Genomic DNA, 21,967 nt, shown 5'->3' with positions numbered 1-21,967 from the left:
ATAACAACTACTTATAAAAATACTTTTAAAATTGTAATTTTATTTATAAATAATTTGTTAAATGTTCTCATGTTGAATTTATTTTTTTGAAATAAAATATTACCAAAAAATTTGAAAAATTCAATAAGTTTATTTAAATTTAAAATCATAAAATATTAAGCCAAATATTTATTTTATAAAATACAAAATGAAATGTAAAGTTTCTTATTGATTCAATGAGTAATTTTTTAAAAAGCTAAATAAATACAATTTAAAAAATATATTATTATATTGTAATGAAATACTAAATGAGATACTGTTTTACAAAAAAATAACAAAAATAAAATTTGAATATAATTCGGATTAAAATAATACTGAAATCACTAGAAATTGGTTTTTTGAAAATAAAATTTAAATGAATACCCGATTAATAAAAATGAGTTTTTAAGTTACAATAGTTGTACATTTGGATAGAGATTATTGCAAACATTATTATTATTATAGTAAAGCCATATTACTGTATAATACAATTTGATTTATATTTTTAAACAATACTTTAATACAGTATTATTGAAATGTCAGACAAATATATAAACGAACAAAATTAATGAGTACTTTAAGGATGTTTTTAATGATCATATAATGACAACAATAATAATAAAGATTTAAAGCATTGAACGCATTGTTAGTCATTATGAAGACCAATGGTTATTACAACCGATATTACTGTCCATTACTTATCTCTGACAACAATTTGCTTAAGACTTTGCATTTGTAATGTAATCTTGAGTTTTCTTTTTCAATCTTTCTTTTCTGTTCATCACTTATTTGGATCTCTTTCTTCAGATGAGAGTTTTGCGACCGAATCTCATTCATCGCTATTAATATATCGCTTTGAGAGTCACTTAAATTAGTTATCGATTTCTGTAGTAATAAAAGTGACAATTTATTTATGAGTTTTATTATAGTTAGTATACAGACATTAAAAAGTCATAAAATGTTTGATAATTTAGTTTATTTTTTACCCAAAGAATATATATATATACAGTATATACAGTATAAGAGTTAATTAATAAGGGATTAAAAGCCCAGTGATTGAAAATCAATGACTGTAATTAAGGGCTCACCCTATCAACAGCGGATCCGTGTCTTGAATGCACATCCTTATGAACGACAGAGCGATTCTCATCTATAAGACAACAACAACGACGACGACAACATCATCAACAACAGTATAAACAAACAAAAAAAGAAGATAACAAAGTGTTAGACTAATAGTAAAATACAAGAAACTGTTTGAAAGTCATAAATATGAGACCTCTTTCTCTGTGACTTCGAGTGAATCCTTTATAAGTCTTTCGATGCGTGACTTCTAATCCCTCCTTAGTTTTATTGAAGGCATCGATTAATTGGTCGTTTAGTTGTTTTATTTGAGTTTCACTGCTTTTCTTGAGATTCTTGAGATCCAAATCATTATTATTTTGAAGGACTAAATCGATGAGTTGTTTGAAAATGGTTGTCGCAAATGAATTTCGGATTTGTTTGTATGATTTGCTATCACTTTCATCGCGAAATTCATTTAAAGAATATGAAGAATTGGCAAAATGTTGTAGTATTTGAGTCAACTGTTTGTGAAGACATTGCTTTAAACCTTGGATTTCATTCATATGTCTTTCCTTCAGCTCCTTGAGTGTGACCTTTAAATTAGAGTTAATATCCAATTGTTCCTTAAGATTAACTTCTTTGTTATGCAATGAGTTTTCATAGTATTGTTGCATTTGGACGATAGTCTTGTTGTGATCAACGATCATCTGATCCGTGCGACTAATTTGTGTATTTAATTGCTGTTTCAGTTCATCGATTTCCTTATGAAGAGCATCTTTGGTGACATTAATATCATTATTTTGACTCATTGTCTCTCCATATTCTTCATCTAAACTATTATCTGTTGGATGAAACCGGATATCAGTAATGATAAGTAATTTCTAAATGAGCTAAACATTAGACTCATATCTATAACTTATAAGTATATGTAAGCTAAATGTCTACTCTTATATATAATATCCTAAAGGATATAACATAACAATTGTATTGATTGAGTGGTACCTAAATCTGAGTCAGTTTTTGCTGATAACACCATTCTCTTAGTCTTTCCAATTGAGGGACAGTCATCATCCTCTGTGTCATCTGATTATACATAAAATATATGTAATATAAGATTAGACAACAAAAAATAAAAGAAATTCTCTTTTTTATTTAACGACTATTAGTGTATTATTTTTATTATAAAAGTCAAAAAGTTGATTACCAGAAGATGAACAATCATTTCCTCTTCGTTTTAAGTTAAAAGCCACTGAATTGCTGTTTGTGTTGATCTCCAGTTCCTCATTACCACTGCCACTGACAGATGCCATACAATCCGATAGCCACGAGTGACTCTTTCTACGGTTTGTGCTTCTCTTGCAAACCTTGGATCTACTGTTGCGGTGGCGATGGACTGATATTTGTTGTATTTGTTGCTTAAGAGTTTCCATCTGTAAAATCAATTCATCGTTTTGGTCCTGTATTTCCTATAAATATATATTTAAATAAATAAAAAATAAATTTAAATCCATAGATTATTCAATAAAATTGATTCAAAATAAGTTAAACAGCTTATGGATGACAATCAATATAACCGATAATTACCTTATTTTGTGCTTTAAGTGAATCGATTTCTTCGTTGTGTTCTTCGCGTACTAATCCTTGCATTGACTCTAATTCTGTGATCTATAATATTAATGGTAAAGGATTTGATACAAAATGTTTGATATATATTGTATATAATAAATGATATAAATTTTGGTCTCGAAATTCATATAATAATTAAAGATATTTTATTAGTACAACAAAAACTATAACTATAAGCTTATGTAACGACTATTTGATACAATCGATTATACCGTTGGGATGAACGTTGTATTTTGCCTGATATTACACCAAAATATTACTGTACTTCGTATAGCTATTTGTATCTTAACATTAAATACTACTCTTATTATATAATATATATATAAAGACACTAACAATATCAAGGCTGTCATTAACAGAGACAACACTTTTGCACTAAATATATCATATAAATAGTTTGGATCTCTTTTTTTATTTAAGTTAAACTCAAAATTCAATTTATATGTAAATATTGTTATTAAACTGCTTTGATATATATCACTATAAAAGTTGTATATATAAATTATATATATAAAGTAGAGTATTAGTATTAGTATTATATCTACTATGTATGTTAAAATAAATAAAATATCATATTAAATTAGGGTTTACTCAATTTTAATTTAACATTTACTAAATATTTGTGTACAGTATTTGAACATTTGCTTGATAACAGTATTATTATATTTTTATCATATTTTTTTTATTTCTCTATCGTTAGTATAAATTTTTTAGTTCAAATAAAAAGAGAAAGACTTGTATCATACTTTGATTATTATATAGAGTTCACTAACCATTTCATTACACTCTAGCGATTAGAAAGAAAGARAGAGAGAGAGAGAGAGAGAGAGAGAGAGAGAGAGAGAGAGAGAGAGAGAGAGAGAGAGAGAGAGAGAGAGAGAGAGAGAGAGGAAAGATTAAACTCTCAAACAATTGTAACCATTTTATTGTTGTCTCAATTTCTTTGATTGTCTCATTTGTTAAGTCACTTCATATAGTGTTACAGTATTTTGTTTCATCTATGGTCTCAGATTTTTTAATTTACATCAAACATTGTATTGGTTTTCAACTAAAAATCATTATTTCTATTATAGTTATAAACTTTAAATTATGTGCTATTTTTATTATTTGTTTGCTCTCTCCATAACATTTTATATAAATTGTTTTGATTTAAATAAATTTAGTTTAGTTTTATTTTTTTCTAAAAATTGTATAATTTTTAAATTTATATATTTTTATAACAAATTATTTTATCTTAACAACAACTAAACTAAAAAAGGATTTAGTTTTATGTGCAAAAGATAAATGTGTTATAAAAGCGATAGTTATTGGAGTGTAAATTTGGAGATATTGTCTTTTTAAATATATATATATATATATATATATATATAAATTTATATAATATAACCATTTAGTAGTAAGAAATAAGATTTTCGGTGACAATATTGTTCAAAAATAAATAGTTATATACAATATGAAAGTCATGAATCGGCAAAAATACTGATGAATGAGACTCAGAAAAAAACTTTTTAAATCTCTTATCATTTATAAAAAGGGGACAAAAATCATTTCAAAATACATTACTATTGTATTAAGTATATTATAATATATATAAAAAGTAGTTTTCAAATTAATAAATCAATAGACAAACTACTAGTACTTTATATGTATTAATAGTTAGTATTAGTGCGGTAATACTGATGTAGTGTTTAACGTGTTTTTATATATATATACTTTATTTCCGTTGAATACTTGATTTTTCTTATGCAATGAGAAAATGATAGTTAATTTACATTTGAATCCAACAATAACAACAACAACAACAACAACAACACAATAGTTATGTATATAATTTGCAGAAATCAATACCAAAATGAGATACAATTGTTAGCTAACAATAGAAGTAGAGTTTATAAAAGTAGTGAATATATATTTTTTTTATAAATACAAAGAAATGTTTTTAGTATTAGATATATATTTATATTGTATTTATATTTACTTTTTTCTGCAATACTTCGGTCTCTTCAAGTCTTTTCTGTGAATCGATGAAACATTTTTGCAATTCATTGTATTTGGTATTCACTGATTGAACATCACTTTCCAGACGTTTGTTCTCCTATTACCAGACATAAGGAAAGAGTGAAAGAGATTTAGGTGTCAATCACTATATATTATGATTTCAATTCACAATAAATGTCTGATTGAATTAAATTTACTGTAAAAATAAAATAACAAATGGTTTGTGTCAATGAAAATGTCAAATACCTGTTTCAAGACTGCAATCTTGTCTTTCAATCGTACGGTCTGTTCCTGTGCTGCCGTCAACTCTTTGCTAATGTCTTCTCTCAAGTGAAAGGACTGCTTATCCAAAGTCTCCCTTTCCTTTTGAAGCTCTTCCTGAAGACAACGTATCTGTTCGTTGTATTTCTTCTCCAAAAGTCTATTATAAGTCAAATATATGTCAGTAATTGCTTATTATTGTGTGTTCATTGAGTGTCAAAAAAGTATATTGTATTTGATTGTATGTATTATTATTGCATTTTTGTGTCCAATATATTTGTTTGTTGTGGTCTCAAGACTTACATCAGTTTATTATGAGATGAGGCCTCAAGTTTGGCATTTTGGTCGTCCACTTCTTGAGCTAATAAGTCGGCTCTGCTGTTGGCCTCATATATATTGATACGGAGTCTGTTTCGTTCATCTCTGATGTGCTCATAATTAATCCTATAAATCATTAGCCAAAATATATAAAAATATAGCGTTATATCAGATATATTATATAAAAAAATTTCATATCTTTTTTCATATCAAAAATATTTTATAACTATTTTCTTCAATGCTCTCGATATTGAAAAAATTTATATATAATATATATATTGTTTTTATATATGATGTAAAAAAGAGTTCATAACTTTGATCTCATGCAATATTAATGAATTTCGTTTTCAAAGTGCATTATTCATAAAGCACAGACATAACACTAGCACTGGGATCCAAGTGCCACATCGACTCGAGAAATAAATTACAAATGTTTTGTGTTGAGCCGCGCCCTACGTTTATATTCCCTTTTATTTATTTTTTTACTACTATTTTACATTACTTTACAATTTATAACCAGTAACTTATATTTTTTGTTCAAAAGAGATATTATAATACAATATATACTATATATAATACAAAAGATAGTGAAAAAAACTTTAACATACAAATAGTTTACAACAAACAAAACAAAAAAAGAAAGAAAATCAGTTAAAAAATTCAATGAAAAATTCAATAAATAAATATTAGGACCTGGAGTTTACATCAATGGGTGCGAATATATACAAAAAAATATATAACAAAACAATACTACACTCTTTTTAAAAACATTTTGTTTTTTATTATATTGTATTTAATATGAAGTTATATTATTATTACTTACTTTGTTTGAGTCAATTCATTTTGGAAAGTAGCCAAAGCTATCTGTAATTTTAAATGTCAAAAAAAGATTTAATAAAGTATTTAACAGGAAACGGGTGGAAAAAACAAACGGTTTTTATTATTATTATATTAAATTGTATTTTTCTATTATATATTTACAGTATATATATATATATATATATAAATTTTTTGGTGATTACCTGAAACTCTTCCGGATTTGTTGTAGTGTTTGGCGAACAAAGTTTCTCCTCTAAGACTGCAGACAACTCCTGAACATTAACTTTGAGTTTGCAATTGAATCCCAGATTCTGTGAATATATTTAAAGAAAGGAAAAACAAATATATAATACATATATAAATATCTTATAACTTATAGAGTAATATATGATAAATAAAATATTTTAAATAAAAATAATGCTCTTTTGCCTTAAGGTTTACATAATATTCTGCTGTATTATTATTACAGTATTATTATTAGTATTCTTATTATATGCGAGTGTTGTGAACAACAGTCTTTCATTATGTATTCACAAAAATGCCTGATATTAGCTATAAAATACTGTTTTTACTCACAATACACTTATGTGTCATATGAATAAAGTGATTACATTTTAAAAAAAAGATATTATTATATAATGTGTTTTTGTTTTTTATTATTAATGTTTAAATAGGTTTATAAATGTTTGAAATAATTTATAAGAAATTAAGAGCTACACTAAAACGCATATATATATAATTTGGTTTAATTTAAATAAAAAAAATTGAGTAAAATATATTATTTTTTATATTCATAATATATTGTGATGACAATTATATGATAATATTACATACAGTTTATAAAACGATAAAATTTGTTTGTTTTTAAATATTTATTGTTTGCTCTATATATTTGAATTTATAAAGAGGTTTATTTGAAAATTATAAACTCAAACTATAAAAAATAAAAAATATACAATCATTTATCTAATTTAAATAATAATACCACAAATATATTAGCAAATAACAAATATACAGATTTTAATGTTATGATATTAAAGTTGCATAAATTTAATATTAACAAAAAATATATAACCAAAATTTACAATTTAAATATTCAAATAAAAAATATATATTAATATAATAGCAATACTACACTGTAAATGATATATTGATTTTAATGGTATTAATGATATTCATTGTATTTTATTAGACTCTTGAGACATATTAAACCAAAATAAGATTATGAAGAGTCAAATCATTAGCGTTAGTGAATCAAATCATTTGCTGATTTTTTAAAGGAAAATAAACAGTTTTTTAAAAAACTAATGACCAGTTTTTCATCAACCATTCATTGTCGACATATTTAAATTTTATGTAAACGTTTTTTCTCATAAATTGCCGCTTAAATGATTTACTTTTAAATAATTAACAAATACATTGTATGTATAATATATACTGTATATACAATATATGTATATATATGTGTGTGTAAACTAAGTAAAATATGATAGTTAAGTGAATGAATGATAAAATACTAAATTAAATTTTGAAGATATGAAAACATGTTGTAAAACGTATATTAAATTAAAATTAATATTCATATCATTCAATTATATTTTAATCTATTGTAAGTAATTTTTATATTTCATATTATATTACTATAAATATTATTAATATTGCTGTCATCGCCAAAATACCCTTCAAATTATTATAAATCAATACAACAACAACAAAAACGATTTATTTTTTAAAAATTCAGTTATTTTCCAATCGTTTTTAAACAAAAATCATTTCAATAACAAACAATAATCAAACATCACATAATATTACAATCAATTTGATTGAAAATTTGTTTGATTTGTATTGAATTTAATTATAAAATTTATAATAAAATGAATAAATTAAATATTATAAACGATAAACAGTCAGTCAGTAAATGCATTGTGACATACATTTAAAGAATTTATTTCAAACATATAAACGCCAAGAATTTCATTGCAAACAACATTTTTAGATGTTTTTTAATGCTTTAAATTTCATAAAAAAATGTTGAATTCAGTTATTTACAGAAATGGGTCATAAGAGACAACTACAACAATAACAACAACAATCGTTTTGTTGTTGATATGTAGTTCAGTATTGTTTTAAAACAATAACGTGTTTTGTCGGATCAAATTCAATAGGATATCACATCAAGTGTTGGCTTTCATTCAAATGCCATTATATATCAGTTTCTAATTATTAGCATTTTTTGTTATTGTAACCAAACAATTGTTTTTCAATTATTTAATTAAATATTTTATGAACAAATCATTGTATAAAAATTATATAATAATGTATTTGATTTCATATTGATTAAAGTTTATTTGTTTAGTATTTCTCTATTTTATTACATTTTAAAAATATAGTGATATATTTGCGAGTGGGTTAAAACCTCACTCGGGGTTGTCTTAAACAAACAAATATTAATAATAATGGGTTTATTGTATTATTTTTTAAGAAATATTATAAAGTGTTTTATGATTTGTTTCCTTTAGAWAAAATTACTTAAACTTTTTACTTTATGTGTCAATCAAATTACTTATTTCACTATTTATATCATTTTTTTCAAATATCATTTTCATAAAATTATAATTCATATTGACGTAAAACATATTATTAATATTTATTAAAGTAATTTTTTTGTTTAACTAAATGTCTGTTTGCATAATAGCTTTTAATAAAAAAACTGTTTTAATAAGTTTTTAATTTAATTAAGTAAGGTTTCAAAGAAAAATTTGTTTAAATATCATTTTGTAAATATAATTGGTAAACAATAATCAATATAAGTTGAATGTTTATCTCGTAATACTTAAAAATAATTATTTACATTAGTTGGTTAATGCAATTCAAACATATAGAGTATTATATGATAAAAAATAACAACAAACTTCAAAAAAACTTGGCAAACAATATGCTAAATGATAGACTCGCTGTCGGATTAATTATACCTTATTTACAATAAAATGTGTCAAACGATTGACAGTTAGTTTAGTCAACTAAATAAAAGTCAACTAATATTATATTGACTGAAAGCGAGGCTAATCTCAGATTTACATAAAATGATATAAAATGATTGATTAGTGGAAATATAAATGTCGATTGAAATAAACGGGAAATGATTTTAATGTAATCACAGTTTCTCTTAATAACCAAAATAGAGAAAATAAATTGAATGCTTTTAAGTTAATGATAATTAAGTCGTGATTTGGATGATTGGCTAAATCGACATTTGGGATGTTGTGAGAGAGGGATACCCTACCAGTGCTACGACCAGTGGTACCAAAAATTGCTTTCTTTCTGTGCTTTTAATTGCTTTGAATATATCATTCATTCGTTCAATTCTTTTAACTCTACAGTTGTGTTGTGTTTTTCATTTCTTATGCATTAACTATTGATAACAACTGACAAATGCTTGTTATACACTATTAGGCACTGAAAGAATCGGTATGTAATATGTTTGGGCAGAGAAAAAACACACAGAGAGACAACATTTTAGATGAATCATAGAGAGAGAGAGAGAGAGAGAGAGAGAGAGAGAGAAGCAATAAATTTTGTTTTTGATAGTAAAAAGGCTTCACTTCTTTGTTTCTCTCATCACATGCCTCTCCATCTCAGCGATCACTTTTCCCATACCATTGAATGGCTGTCTCTCTATTATAGACAACATTTATCATAAGCTAGAGGTTTGCCACACATTTCACTATTTTTCTATCGGTTTTCTCTTTTTAGATAAAGATTTGCGGCACAAACTATTATATAATCATAAGTACATTATTATATAGACTGTGATATATTCAAAATAATAATAATAATAATAACAAGAAGTTTCACTCTTGGACTACATTAGTGTCTGCAAAGGAAACACTTTAACAATTCATATGTGATCTCTATTTTTATGAAAGACTTTTCTCCATTACTTAATGTTATAAAATGTCAAATAACTATCTCGTAAACAATGAAAAGAGATGATAAATGTTTAACTCTAATGACAAAGATTTTCAGATGTGATAATTATCCGATTTTTAACGCTAATCACCAGTAAAAACACATATTATATAACAGCAACTCAAACAATAGCACAACTGCTATCACTACTTATACTATATACAGTATACTGTATTATCGATTTTATTATACAAAACTTAATTAAACAACTGTTTAGTGAATATTAATGAATATTTTAATTTTTAAATAAAAAAGAGTTAAACTTTATTAAATCTTTTAAGTAAAACAGCGTAAAGCACTTTGTCTTTTCCAATGGTTTTTAGGTCTATCATTGAAATGTAATGTCAAATGAGATTTAAAAATGAAAGCAAAACCAGAGCCACAAAAGTTGAATATAAATGTCAGCGAATGTGTAATTAATTTGAATAAATGTTGAAATAAACTTAGAGTTAGTGTTATTTTCTGTAAAATAGACTCAAAATAATAATTACTGTTTTGACTATATATTAGACTATACTTTATATATGTTTTGTTTGTAATGAGAGTACAGGTCATTGGTTTTAGTTGGATTTGGTTGATTGAAACAAACATAAATCTTTGAACACAACCATTGTTTGATATCTATACCATTAAGACTGTCATTTGGGGTTATTTTTCGAGTTTCAATACCGGGAGTTAAAAAAAATTGTTGTGTTAAGTGTTGTTATACTTATAATAAGTTTGAACATAAATGTCGATTACAAACTTAACGACAACTTTTGTTTGTTAGTATAGTTGTATACTAAAGTGTGTTTAATATTTAGTTATATTATTAATAATATAAATAATTATTGGAGTGCTGTTAGGAGGCAGACTAAAGTAACTCCCAGTAACGCCAGTTCCTATCATTAAGGGGTCTATAATATGGATTTCAACAGTTTATCGATGAGCCGACCCTTAGTTTGGGCTCGACTTCTGTTCAATTCAGAAATCTATTGAAAATCCCTAATATATATCCACTGCTTTATACTCTTACTATTGGAGTTCATGGAGTGTATGGTTGGGTAAAAAATCAATAATAGTCTCATTCAATATAAGCCAAATGTATAACAGATAAAAACGAGAGAATGAATGAGTGAGTGGATAGAAAAGAAAGAAAGAAAGARAGARAGAGAGAGAGAGAGAGAGAGAGAGAGAGAGAGAGAGAGAAATTGGAAGATATATAAAAAGTCATGGGATTTTGAACTTGAAAAAAGTAATACCATTGCAAACAATATTGATTAGTGAATATATAATATAAAACACAAGTGAATCAAACTTATATATTGTGTTAGTTTTTTTTTGTCAAACCGTGAATAAATTATTTGCAGTTTATTTTTTTGAGAAACCATTGTATTGAAAGCGATGATTGCTTTCTTTAACTTAATTAAAACATTTATCAGTTTATTATTTATAAGTTTTTATTTTGTGTGTATTTTTTTAATTATACACTGTGTATGAGTTTGTGTACATTTAAAGATAAATCTAGTATTAGTGGTTATGAACGGCAATGACACTCACTTACAAAACATCAATACTTTGTTCACTAAAAGCAAACGTTGGGTTAGAGTGAAGGCATAAGAGAGAGCTAATAGTATTTGGGTTTCAAATAAATATTGTATTCAATTCATGAATTTTGAAGACACAAAGTTGTCTCATAATTCTTATGAGACTAATATTGACAATAAATGTTATATCAGTTAACCGTTTAATATAACATATCAAACATAGTTTAGTAACGACTATAGMTATTGTTATGTAAATTTCGTACGAAATAAGTAAAGCTTATTATTATGAGCTAAGAGTTATATATATATATTCAATATATATAGCTTTTACACACACACACACACACACACACACACACACACATATTACTCACTACTCACTCACTCACTACTCACTCACTCACTCACTTATATATATATATATTCAATATATATACTCACTCACTCACTCACTACACACACACACACACACACACACACACACACACACACACTCACTCACTCACTCACTCACTCACACACACTCACTCACACACACACACACACACACACACACACACACACACACACACACACACACACACACACACACACACACACACACACACACACACACACACACACACACACACACACACACWCACATCACTCACACACACGTATGTATCACTGGGAGAGTGCCATTTAGTGATACCACAGTCACCAATGCATTAGTTTTGTTGCTATAATTCTGATGGCAACCAGAGTTTGCCTCACAATTCATGGCATTATTATACAGTATATCATAACATAGTATACACACATTGAATACAGTGTTGTGCTGTCATTCAGTATATAAGCCGAGCGGTCGACACACAGAGTGCTCGGCACTGGTATGTTGTGTGTATGTGTTTGAGCGCATGAGTGCGGCAAACAACTGGCACTTTTGCGTGCGTTGCAGTCGTACCACAATTTTTGCCGATTTGTGTCTCATTTTTTGTGCTCAAGTATTAGTCAATACATGAGTGTTGCCAACGCTATGCATATGACTCAGTGATTATTTGCTTCTCTATCTCACTCTCCCTGTCCTCTCTATTTCTTTAACATAGCAAATACCGTATTACACAATACAACTACTGGTGATGACATTAGCAGTCAATGAAAACTAAACGATTATTTCAAATGACAATCCAATGTTCACCACTAAATGAAACCATTGATTGAATGCCCTAATAGTGTGTCTCAACTCAATACTGCCACCACTTCTCACACAAACACAACTCTCGACACAACATCACTCGTCTCGTGACTTATCATCACTTGGTTTGCTATCTTATGGTTGTCTCATAGATATCTCAGAAAAACCATAATATCGTAAATACATAGTTAACAGAAAATTCAAAATACGTGATCATTGCCTCATTTGATTTACATGTTTAYATTACAACAACGTTATACAGTATATTATGTTATTTGAAAAAAATAAATAATTTTCTCAATTGTTTTCATTATATTAGTCATAAAAAATTTATTCATGAAATTATACATACAATCAGTATTTGCTCTGAATTAGTGAATCCCAATGATTCCCACAGTTTGAGGACATTGTCGGCTTCGGTGTATCTGTTAATAAATAAAAGTGACATTTGATTAGTGAACGTCATATAAGTTTATATGTATACACAACGGACTCATTATCATAAAAATATAAAATCAGTGAATTGTAATCAACAAATTGTTTGATGTAAAAAATCTATTATACATATTATACATATATTTATAAAAATTCATATAAAAGGTGAGATTTTTAAAAATAAAATGTTTGGAATGTCTCAGAATTTTGACATTTATTTTTTCAATAGATATATAGTCATACTATATAGAAATATCTGATATTTATTTTTAAGGTATTAAATATGTGTTATGCATGTGAAATATGTGTGCGCTTTTACTGACAGTATTGTGTATGAGAGAGACGACCAGTCACTGGAGCATAAGGGGCGACCCGTGGGACCTCAATACACTTTTTTCACATTATATGCCAATATATAATACTAGTATATATGTCTAAGTTTATATATATAGTGTTATACTGTATATAACATTTGTGACATTAGGTATACAGTATATTGGCACTGTTATATGGGTATTGTGTATTGAATAAAGGCGTCGCTTATATCCCTGTGCTTTACCGATAAAAAACCTATTGCTTGAGTTAGTGAGTCCTTCACTTTTTTAAGTACTGTTAAGATATGGGCATCTCTTTTGCTAACTCTTAAAGAAAGCGCTTTATTGCACAACAATAATGTTTGATATTTTTTCACATCAAAACTAGTCATTCATTGTAATATATATAAAAAAGTTAAGTCTCTGTCTATTTCTCAGTGATTTTCCCCGACAATCAAACTTTTGCCTCCTATTACTTTCACACACAAAACAACCATTTTTAATCTATCAATTCATTTGACTCTCACTTTCAATTTGTGTGTTTAAAATGCAATAAAGTTTAGGTGAAATACATACACAAAAAATTCAGTAACAATACAGCAGATGTTAACACAAAAGGTTAGTGACATTTGACAAAAATTATGCAAATTTCAAATGTAATATTAGCGACAAAGTTAGTGCTTTTTTTGGATCTCTTGATTTATACAATTAAGGATTCAATTTGTGATATAATAACATCCTGTTTGATGAGCTTTGACTATAAGGATAATAACGATCAAAATTGCATTTTATTAAATGCAATCCTCTCTCTCTCTCTCTCTCATCGCAGCTCCGGATGAGCTCATCATTTGCTTTCAATCAAATAAGTGCCTCAAAAATGTACTTCAATTTTAATTTAGTCATTCATTGGCCGATTTAAACAAAATCAATAAAAACTTAGACAACAACAACACTTACTGTACAACAGTTTTATTTATTCAAAAAGAGATATTGATTTTTCACTGGGCTTTCATTCATACAATTCATATTATATTTTATCCCAAAAAATTCCAAACTAAACCGTTAAACATAAACATAACAATCGATTGAATAATGTTTTCTATACATTATATAGCTATTTATCTATAAATCATTGAAAAATACAATATAATTTGCAAAACAACCATATTTTATAACACATAGTCATTATATTTTATTTTTGTATATGAATTTTAATTAAAGTGTAGCTCATTGTCAGTTATCACACAAACATTATAATTATTTTAAATGTAAATTTTTCTGCAACTTTTGATACAATTTATTTGATTTTCAGTCTTAAATAAAGTTTGTTTTTTTGTTTTGTTTAAATAAGACTTAAGAGTTATGTCAAATTAAATATAATGTTGTTATTATACGCTAATTAAATGCAATGAATGTCAACACATAATTAGTTGGATTTATTTAAACCGTTAGCATTGTGTTAATCAAGTTATTATAAATACTGTACAAATAAATGATAAAATATAATATATAATATTTTAGCTTAAAATCATTACATTTGCAATCTATATAGTAATTAATAATTATATTTATGTTGAAATGCTATTAAAAATGATACCCTGTTTAAAATTGAAACACATTTTAATTAAATTTATGAACCATATATATATATAAATAAAAATAAAATGGTTTTATACATATTTTTATTTGTATCATTTAATGAGTTTGAATTTTATTATAATTTATAGTACTAAATGCTATTTGTTTGTTCACACACTTTTATAATAAAACACATTTATAAACAATACAATACTGTATAATTTAATACATTATTATTATAATTATGATGTTGTAGTTATGAAACAAACAATTATAATTAAATTCACGACAAACTAATGATTAAAAAGTGAATATTAAATTTAAAAGCATAAGTTCACAGCACTGACTGATTGTTATCTTTTATATTGTATTGTATTGTTTGAATTTTATTGATTAGTCGTTTTGTTTTAATATAATATTAACTTTTATCTCCTCTCTCTCTCTCTCTCTCTCTCTCTGCTCTCTCATTACTACAGTTTATCTTAATATGAGAATAACATTTCCAAATGAGTGAACACAACACACAGAATTTAGGCCTAACTTATATACAGTAATATTACATCAGTTATATAACTTTAGTGACAACATAACAAATGAATAAATACTGTATATATATATTATAACTTATAAACTTATATTATCTTTAATCAATTTTGATTTTCGTTGTAACCCTTTTGTTATGTGTGTATAAAACTGTTGACACCAAATATATCACTGTATGTGAGGTCATGACAGTGGGCTGTCATCACATGTTTTTAAATTGGTTTTAATTAAAAATTAGTTTTTAAATCTCAAATTACACATCCAAATAGTTTATATAATTAATATATAAAAATTAATTAATAATCAACTGTTAATATGATTTAGTGATCTAAAAATTTTTAGTAAACTACATTTTATTGGGTATTTTTAATAATATTTTATAGCAAATACCATATGTTGTGTTAAGAAAATAAAAGTGTTTTATATAAAAATGTTGTGTAAATGGCTTTAAGATATTAAACCTAAAAAAACTCTAAAAAAGTAGTAACAATAGTACTAATAATATATATATATTATTTGCTAAACATTTGACCGTAAAATATAGGGGTAATAAAGTTAGTGATTCCTAATTTAATTCTCTGGTCTACACACATATACCATAACAATGCTTAACATACCAATGGTTTATATATAGACTATGAGCTCAAAAAAGTTATTGTATGGTTTAATATTAAAGCCATTGCTTCATTGATAATTTGTGGAAATATTTTTATGTCTACTAAATATTTGCAATTTTATTATATATTATCACAACAGAGTGTGTTGTTGTTATTGCCTGGCATTTGAATGAATGCCAGAAAAATATATGGATGTATGCATTGAACAGATGGTTATTATAACACCGGGCGCTATAACTGTACTCAAATATATACAGTATATTTATGTAAAGAATATATATATATATATATATATATATATATGTATATATATATATATATATATATATATATATATATATATATATATATGTATAGCAGTTTTTTATTATATAAATATATGACAAACTGGTCTCTGAAAACTAAGTTTTGCATAACTATTAAAAATAAAACTCTTTATCTAATCTGTGAATACAAATAAACATTTTTCTCTATATTCTCTGTTCATTAGTTTGTCGACAAAAGTCATAAACTTTAATATCAAGAGAATATATACCGTATATTATATTATATATGAAAACTAGAAAATAGTTCATTAATTCATTTTAATAACTTCTAAATTAAATGTTTTTATTATTTGTTTGATTTAATGCAATTCAACTAAGTTTACAATTTTTATTTTATTTGCAGTTTAATATTAAAAATTAAACTAATAAAATTGTTTACAATATTTTCTAATAAAATTTTTGTTAAAATACGCAATTATTTGCATTACAATTTTGTAATAATTTTTAATGCTTTCATTTTTGGCTTTTCGTTTAAATATTTATATATCAAATATATTGTATAAATTATTTAATATATTTGTGTTTTTAAAAAATGTTATGCAAATAAATTCAATGTTTAAAATCCCAAATGCATTTTATTAATGCTTAATAATTTCTTATCAGACAAAAAATGTATCAAATTTTTTGAATCCGATCTAAAGATATGATAATAAGCAGCTAAAGAAAGTTAGCATTAGTTTTGATTCTTATCAAAAAAAACTTCATTTTTTATAGATTTAAACTAAAAAATCTATGCCTATCTTTTCCTACTTTTTCCCCTCCATTTGTAGTGTTGTTCATGTTTTTAATAAATAGACCAACTTTTCAGTCCTCTCTCTCTCTCTCTCTCTCTCTCTCTCTCTCTCTCTCTCTCAATCGTCAATCTCTCCCATATTTTTTTAGTATTTTATTCAACAATTTATTTTCTCTATTATTAAAGCACAACATCATAGCCATTGACAATGAGTCTCCCTTTCCTTACTGTCTCTAAGTCTTCCTCTCGATTATAATGCCTTCAGTCTATGATTATTGTTGTGTTTTGGTATCAAATTTTAAGTTGTATTTGTGATTGTGATGACAATATTAAAAGTATATTTAGCCATAAACTACAAAATTTGCTATTATTTGTACAAAAATTTCTTTTAATACTTAAGTTTTTGCCTTCAAATGTTTTGATGAAATGGCAACAAAAATAAAGAAAAAAATTATTATTATTTTTATTATGAATTGGAGCTCATCTTTGAATTATATGGTTGTGAATGCAATGGCCTCAAGGGTTTGCCTACACATTACATTCAAATATACTGATATTTACTTTTAGATTTTATTTATAACTACAATATATACAGTAGTATATATAAAGTTGAATACACAGTGAATATTAGTGTTTTTTTTTGTAGAGTCAGTCATATTATTGTCAAACTGTAAGCAATCAGTCCCTACAATGTCTGTGACATCCGTTCATTGTATTTAAGTTTGCGATTAACGACAAACTATTATATCAAACACTTCCTCATGAAATAAATCTTTGAAAATACATAAAATTCTGAATTAATTTGTCTTTAATTATATTAACATCACATTAAAACCATTTTTACACTTATTATTAGTTCAGTTCATATTAGATAATTTTTTTTAATATCTGGTACTAAAATTAATCTATAAATTTTAATAATAATATCTTTTATATTATAGTTACTGCAATATACTGTACATACATTTATAAAGATTACCAAATGTGTTGAATGACAAATGAAAATCATGTGAATCAATATATTATATAACTTTTAATATAATATGATAAATGAAAATTGATTTTAACAGTCACTCTCATTCACTCAACAACACGAATTGAATTTTAAGTTAATGTAAAATATGTGCAAAAGTTTGGGAGGAAAAACATATTAATATGAATTAGTTATTAAATAACATTAAAAGGACTGATTGGTCTGTCATAGGGAGAGAGAGAGAGAGAGAGAGAGAGAGAGAGAGAGAGAGAGAGTAATCATTACTTCGCTAATACTAAGTATAGCTGAGTCACCCATCAATTGATGAGTAAATGGCCCGACAGTCCCAACTCCCGACACTTTAGATATTAATTTAGAAAATGGAGTTAAGATTAATATAGCTTTTGAATTCTGTTTTATTTTTTTTGTATGTTATTTTCTCTCCCAATTTTCTCATCAATTGTTTATCCGATAAAAAACATCATTTAATTGAGTATAAAAAATAAAATAACACAAAATAATCACACAAAACAATTTGTGAGAGAAATAGAGACATAACATAACAAAAAACATTTGGTTATATATAGAAAATTAGTGACTATTCAATATGTGTCACAACTAATGGGTCTCTCAGTTATTGAATGAATGAATGAGAAAACACCCGAAATTCTAGAGTAAAGAGATAGTAATAGTACTATAAATGTGTGTTAAATAAATATAAGTGAATTGTTATGCTATGGTGTCTGTATGTTGTAGGACAGGGATGTACTGGAAAAGTGTAACTTGCATTTAATGGTCTCATGAAAACCCCTTTTTCTTGTGAAATGACAGAAATGATGCCATAAATTGCAGAAAACACATAACAATAGTAGAAAAATACATGAGTAGTAAAACAACTGCTATATATAATGTGTGTCTTATTTTATTACATAAACATATGTCTCTCGAGAAATGGTTGCATAGAAAATAGCATATGATTTGACTTTAAGACAACATTTATATATTTATGTTTTTTATCGCATAATTCACTCGACATTATATAAACTTAACGGTTATTTTTATTACAATGTAATTGTATTTCAAATTAGTGTATTAAAGAAGTCACTCCTTTTTCTGTTAGTATTATTATTATTATGAATCAACACTTAAACAACATTTCAATGGATGAAAACATCTCATAAATCATTAAAAAATGTTTACCCGAAAGCACTTTTAGCGCTGAAATCATTGAAAATGTTTTTTTTTGCTTCAAAACTATTATACAAAACTAGCGAAACGATTGAATTCATGTTTTGTGTCAATTATTAGGATTTCAAATGTAAAGTCCGGATAAACCTATTTTTGTTCAAATGTTTACATCAATCGATACATTATTAGATATATATATTGTACTACAGTACATATGTGATATATACAGTATGTATAATATTAAATGCCATTCAAAATAAAGATAAAAAATGATGTGAGTATTTGAAATGAAATTAATACATATATAACATATTTAATATATTTATAACATGCAGTCATAGAAAAGTTTGAAAATTTAAAATTTTTTGAAAACTAAAAGCTTTTTTGTTTTTTTTCAATACTTTTTTCTATTGTATGACAGCTTAATATTACAAAATATATGACAGAATATTTTGCTTCAAGTCTTGGAAAAAAAATTGTAAATTCATTTTATATTTATATGGTTTTCTTTTTGTAGACCCAATGCATGGAAAATGGGGTTTAAGTTTAAACTGGAAAAATAATACAAATAATGTTATGAAAATAAATTTATTTAATAGTGCATTGTTTTTCTGTCTATAATATAAAAATAATATAAATATCCATAATAAAATATCTTTTATTGTGTTTTGTTTTATTTTTTTGAGAAAAACTATAGCTTTTATTATATCAAATGAAAATGTTCTCTAATTTATTATAGTGTTATATATATGAAAAGCTAATTTATGAGGCAATGAACAAAAAAAATGTGTAGAAATATCTGGCAATTATTGAAATCGATTCTCATATCTTTTCCAAAAGACAATATCAATAACTTTGAGATATTTGTATTACAGATTTTAGTTGTAAGTTATATAAAGTTATGTTATAATATAATGTAATATAACATTTTGGGACAAATCTTTGCTAATAATCTTTACACTAACTGTAAGGTTATTAAGTTTTTCGGCCAACTCTTCACAAAATACTGGACATCCATTTAATTCATCGCTAATTCCGGGTGAACAGCCCTTCCCATTGATTGACAATAATGACTAATATTTAGACACATTTCTCGCTTAATGTTTTTGAGTTTATAAAAAAGAGTTAATGTTAATTGTAGTATATAAGGGAGGCATAATGTTAATAAATATAATTTAATATTTTTTTCAATGTGATTTATAAATATATATATATATATCAAAATATAAATTTATATCAAAAGATGATTGCAATTGATTTCTAAGTGAATGTAATGTAAAGCTAATATAATAATTGTATCGATAAAACATTATCGTATATTTGCCTAGTAATCAATCATCCGTTTCGTTCACCAAAAAAGCAAACATTAATTTTAAACTCTATTTCTAAACTATTTTCTACAATTTATCAATACATGTAAAACATAGTTCAAACTTGAAATTTTTAAACATTACTCTTCAAATTGGTTTTAACAAAAATAATTAAATCTAATTCTCTCTCTCTCTCTCTCTCTCTCTCTCTCTCACTCACTCACTCACTCACTCACTTTCACTCTTGTAATATGTAATAGACTGTATTTAACATATAATATAGTAACTGTATTAAAGCAATAGTTTATTAGTAGTTATAAATTATATTATAGAGTCAATGAGTCTATTGTTGTGAACATAATTTATTAATGAAAAAGTATTTCTATTCATAACTTCTTTTAATGACTTTCATCGATAATGTTATGTAAAGTAAAATAAGAGTCAATTATTTTATATCTCATAGAAAAATGAGAGCTAAATTAGATATTGATCTCCTTTTAGAGTTTTATTTGTCAATTAATATTACTGTATATATAAAAATATATAAAACAGAGATTAATTAAACAGATTATATTCAATATCATATAATTGAAAAATTTAGTAAAGTAATACAATAGTAATAATAATAATGTTATTATTAGGAATTTAATGTTCAATTATTTTGTCAAATACATGGATCAGATTCGTAAAAGTTTTAATGGATCGAAACATAACTTTCCAGAAAAAATGTTGAAAATGTTATAACCATGAGTTGAATGTTGTGTGAGTTTTGTTTGATTGATATCCGATAATTACACAGACATACAATATAATGCTTAAAAGGTTATAAACCGGAATATTTTGTACAGAAAAACATTACTTTCACACCAAATGGTCAGTTAGTAGTAGTAGTATAAAGTATTATAACATTTGACAGAAAACTCGTCAATACGTATCATATATTGTTAAATCACTGGTAGAAAGAAAAAGAGAGAGAAAAAAATTACTACAAAAAATCATTGCAAACACTGAATACATTTATATATTTGAAATAAAATATAAAAATCGCATATTTTATTGCCGGAAACTTAAATGTCTGCAATTGTGGCACAACTGCCATGAATGTGATTCACACAATTGACATCACATGTATGGGCACAACATGAGATTCATAACATTTTTTATGATAGTCGT

General features: G+C 25.5%; 1 protein-coding gene across 1 annotated transcript in view; it reads right to left on the bottom strand.

The window, feature by feature from the left end:
- Positions 1-699: 699 nt before the first annotated feature.
- The window catches only part of LOC128952314 (blastoderm-specific protein 25D-like), a 42,557-nt gene continuing 21,289 nt past the window's right edge, over positions 700-21,967 (bottom strand). The window contains exons 2-13 of the mRNA XM_054297689.1: positions 13,130-13,202; positions 6,309-6,416; positions 6,110-6,150; positions 5,272-5,412; positions 4,954-5,128; positions 4,688-4,804; positions 2,668-2,748; positions 2,288-2,549; positions 2,086-2,166; positions 1,298-1,924; positions 1,107-1,168; positions 700-903 (exon numbers count right to left, since the gene is read on the bottom strand). Coding sequence (XP_054153664.1) covers positions 703-903; positions 1,107-1,168; positions 1,298-1,924; positions 2,086-2,166; positions 2,288-2,549; positions 2,668-2,748; positions 4,688-4,804; positions 4,954-5,128; positions 5,272-5,412; positions 6,110-6,150; positions 6,309-6,416; positions 13,130-13,202 — 1,969 coding nt within the window. The 3' untranslated portion in view covers positions 700-702. The remainder of the gene's footprint in view (positions 904-1,106; positions 1,169-1,297; positions 1,925-2,085; positions 2,167-2,287; positions 2,550-2,667; positions 2,749-4,687; positions 4,805-4,953; positions 5,129-5,271; positions 5,413-6,109; positions 6,151-6,308; positions 6,417-13,129; positions 13,203-21,967) is intronic.

Source organism: Oppia nitens, unplaced genomic scaffold, assembly GCF_028296485.1.
Source record: "Oppia nitens isolate AA-2021 unplaced genomic scaffold, nextdenovo-longstitch-racon4-pilon3 scaffold1_pilon_pilon_pilon, whole genome shotgun sequence".
In the NCBI taxonomy this organism is placed as follows: Eukaryota; Metazoa; Arthropoda; class Arachnida; order Sarcoptiformes; family Oppiidae; genus Oppia; species Oppia nitens.
Note: the sequence above shows the minus strand (reverse complement) of the source record. Positions and strands in the feature narration are given on the sequence as shown.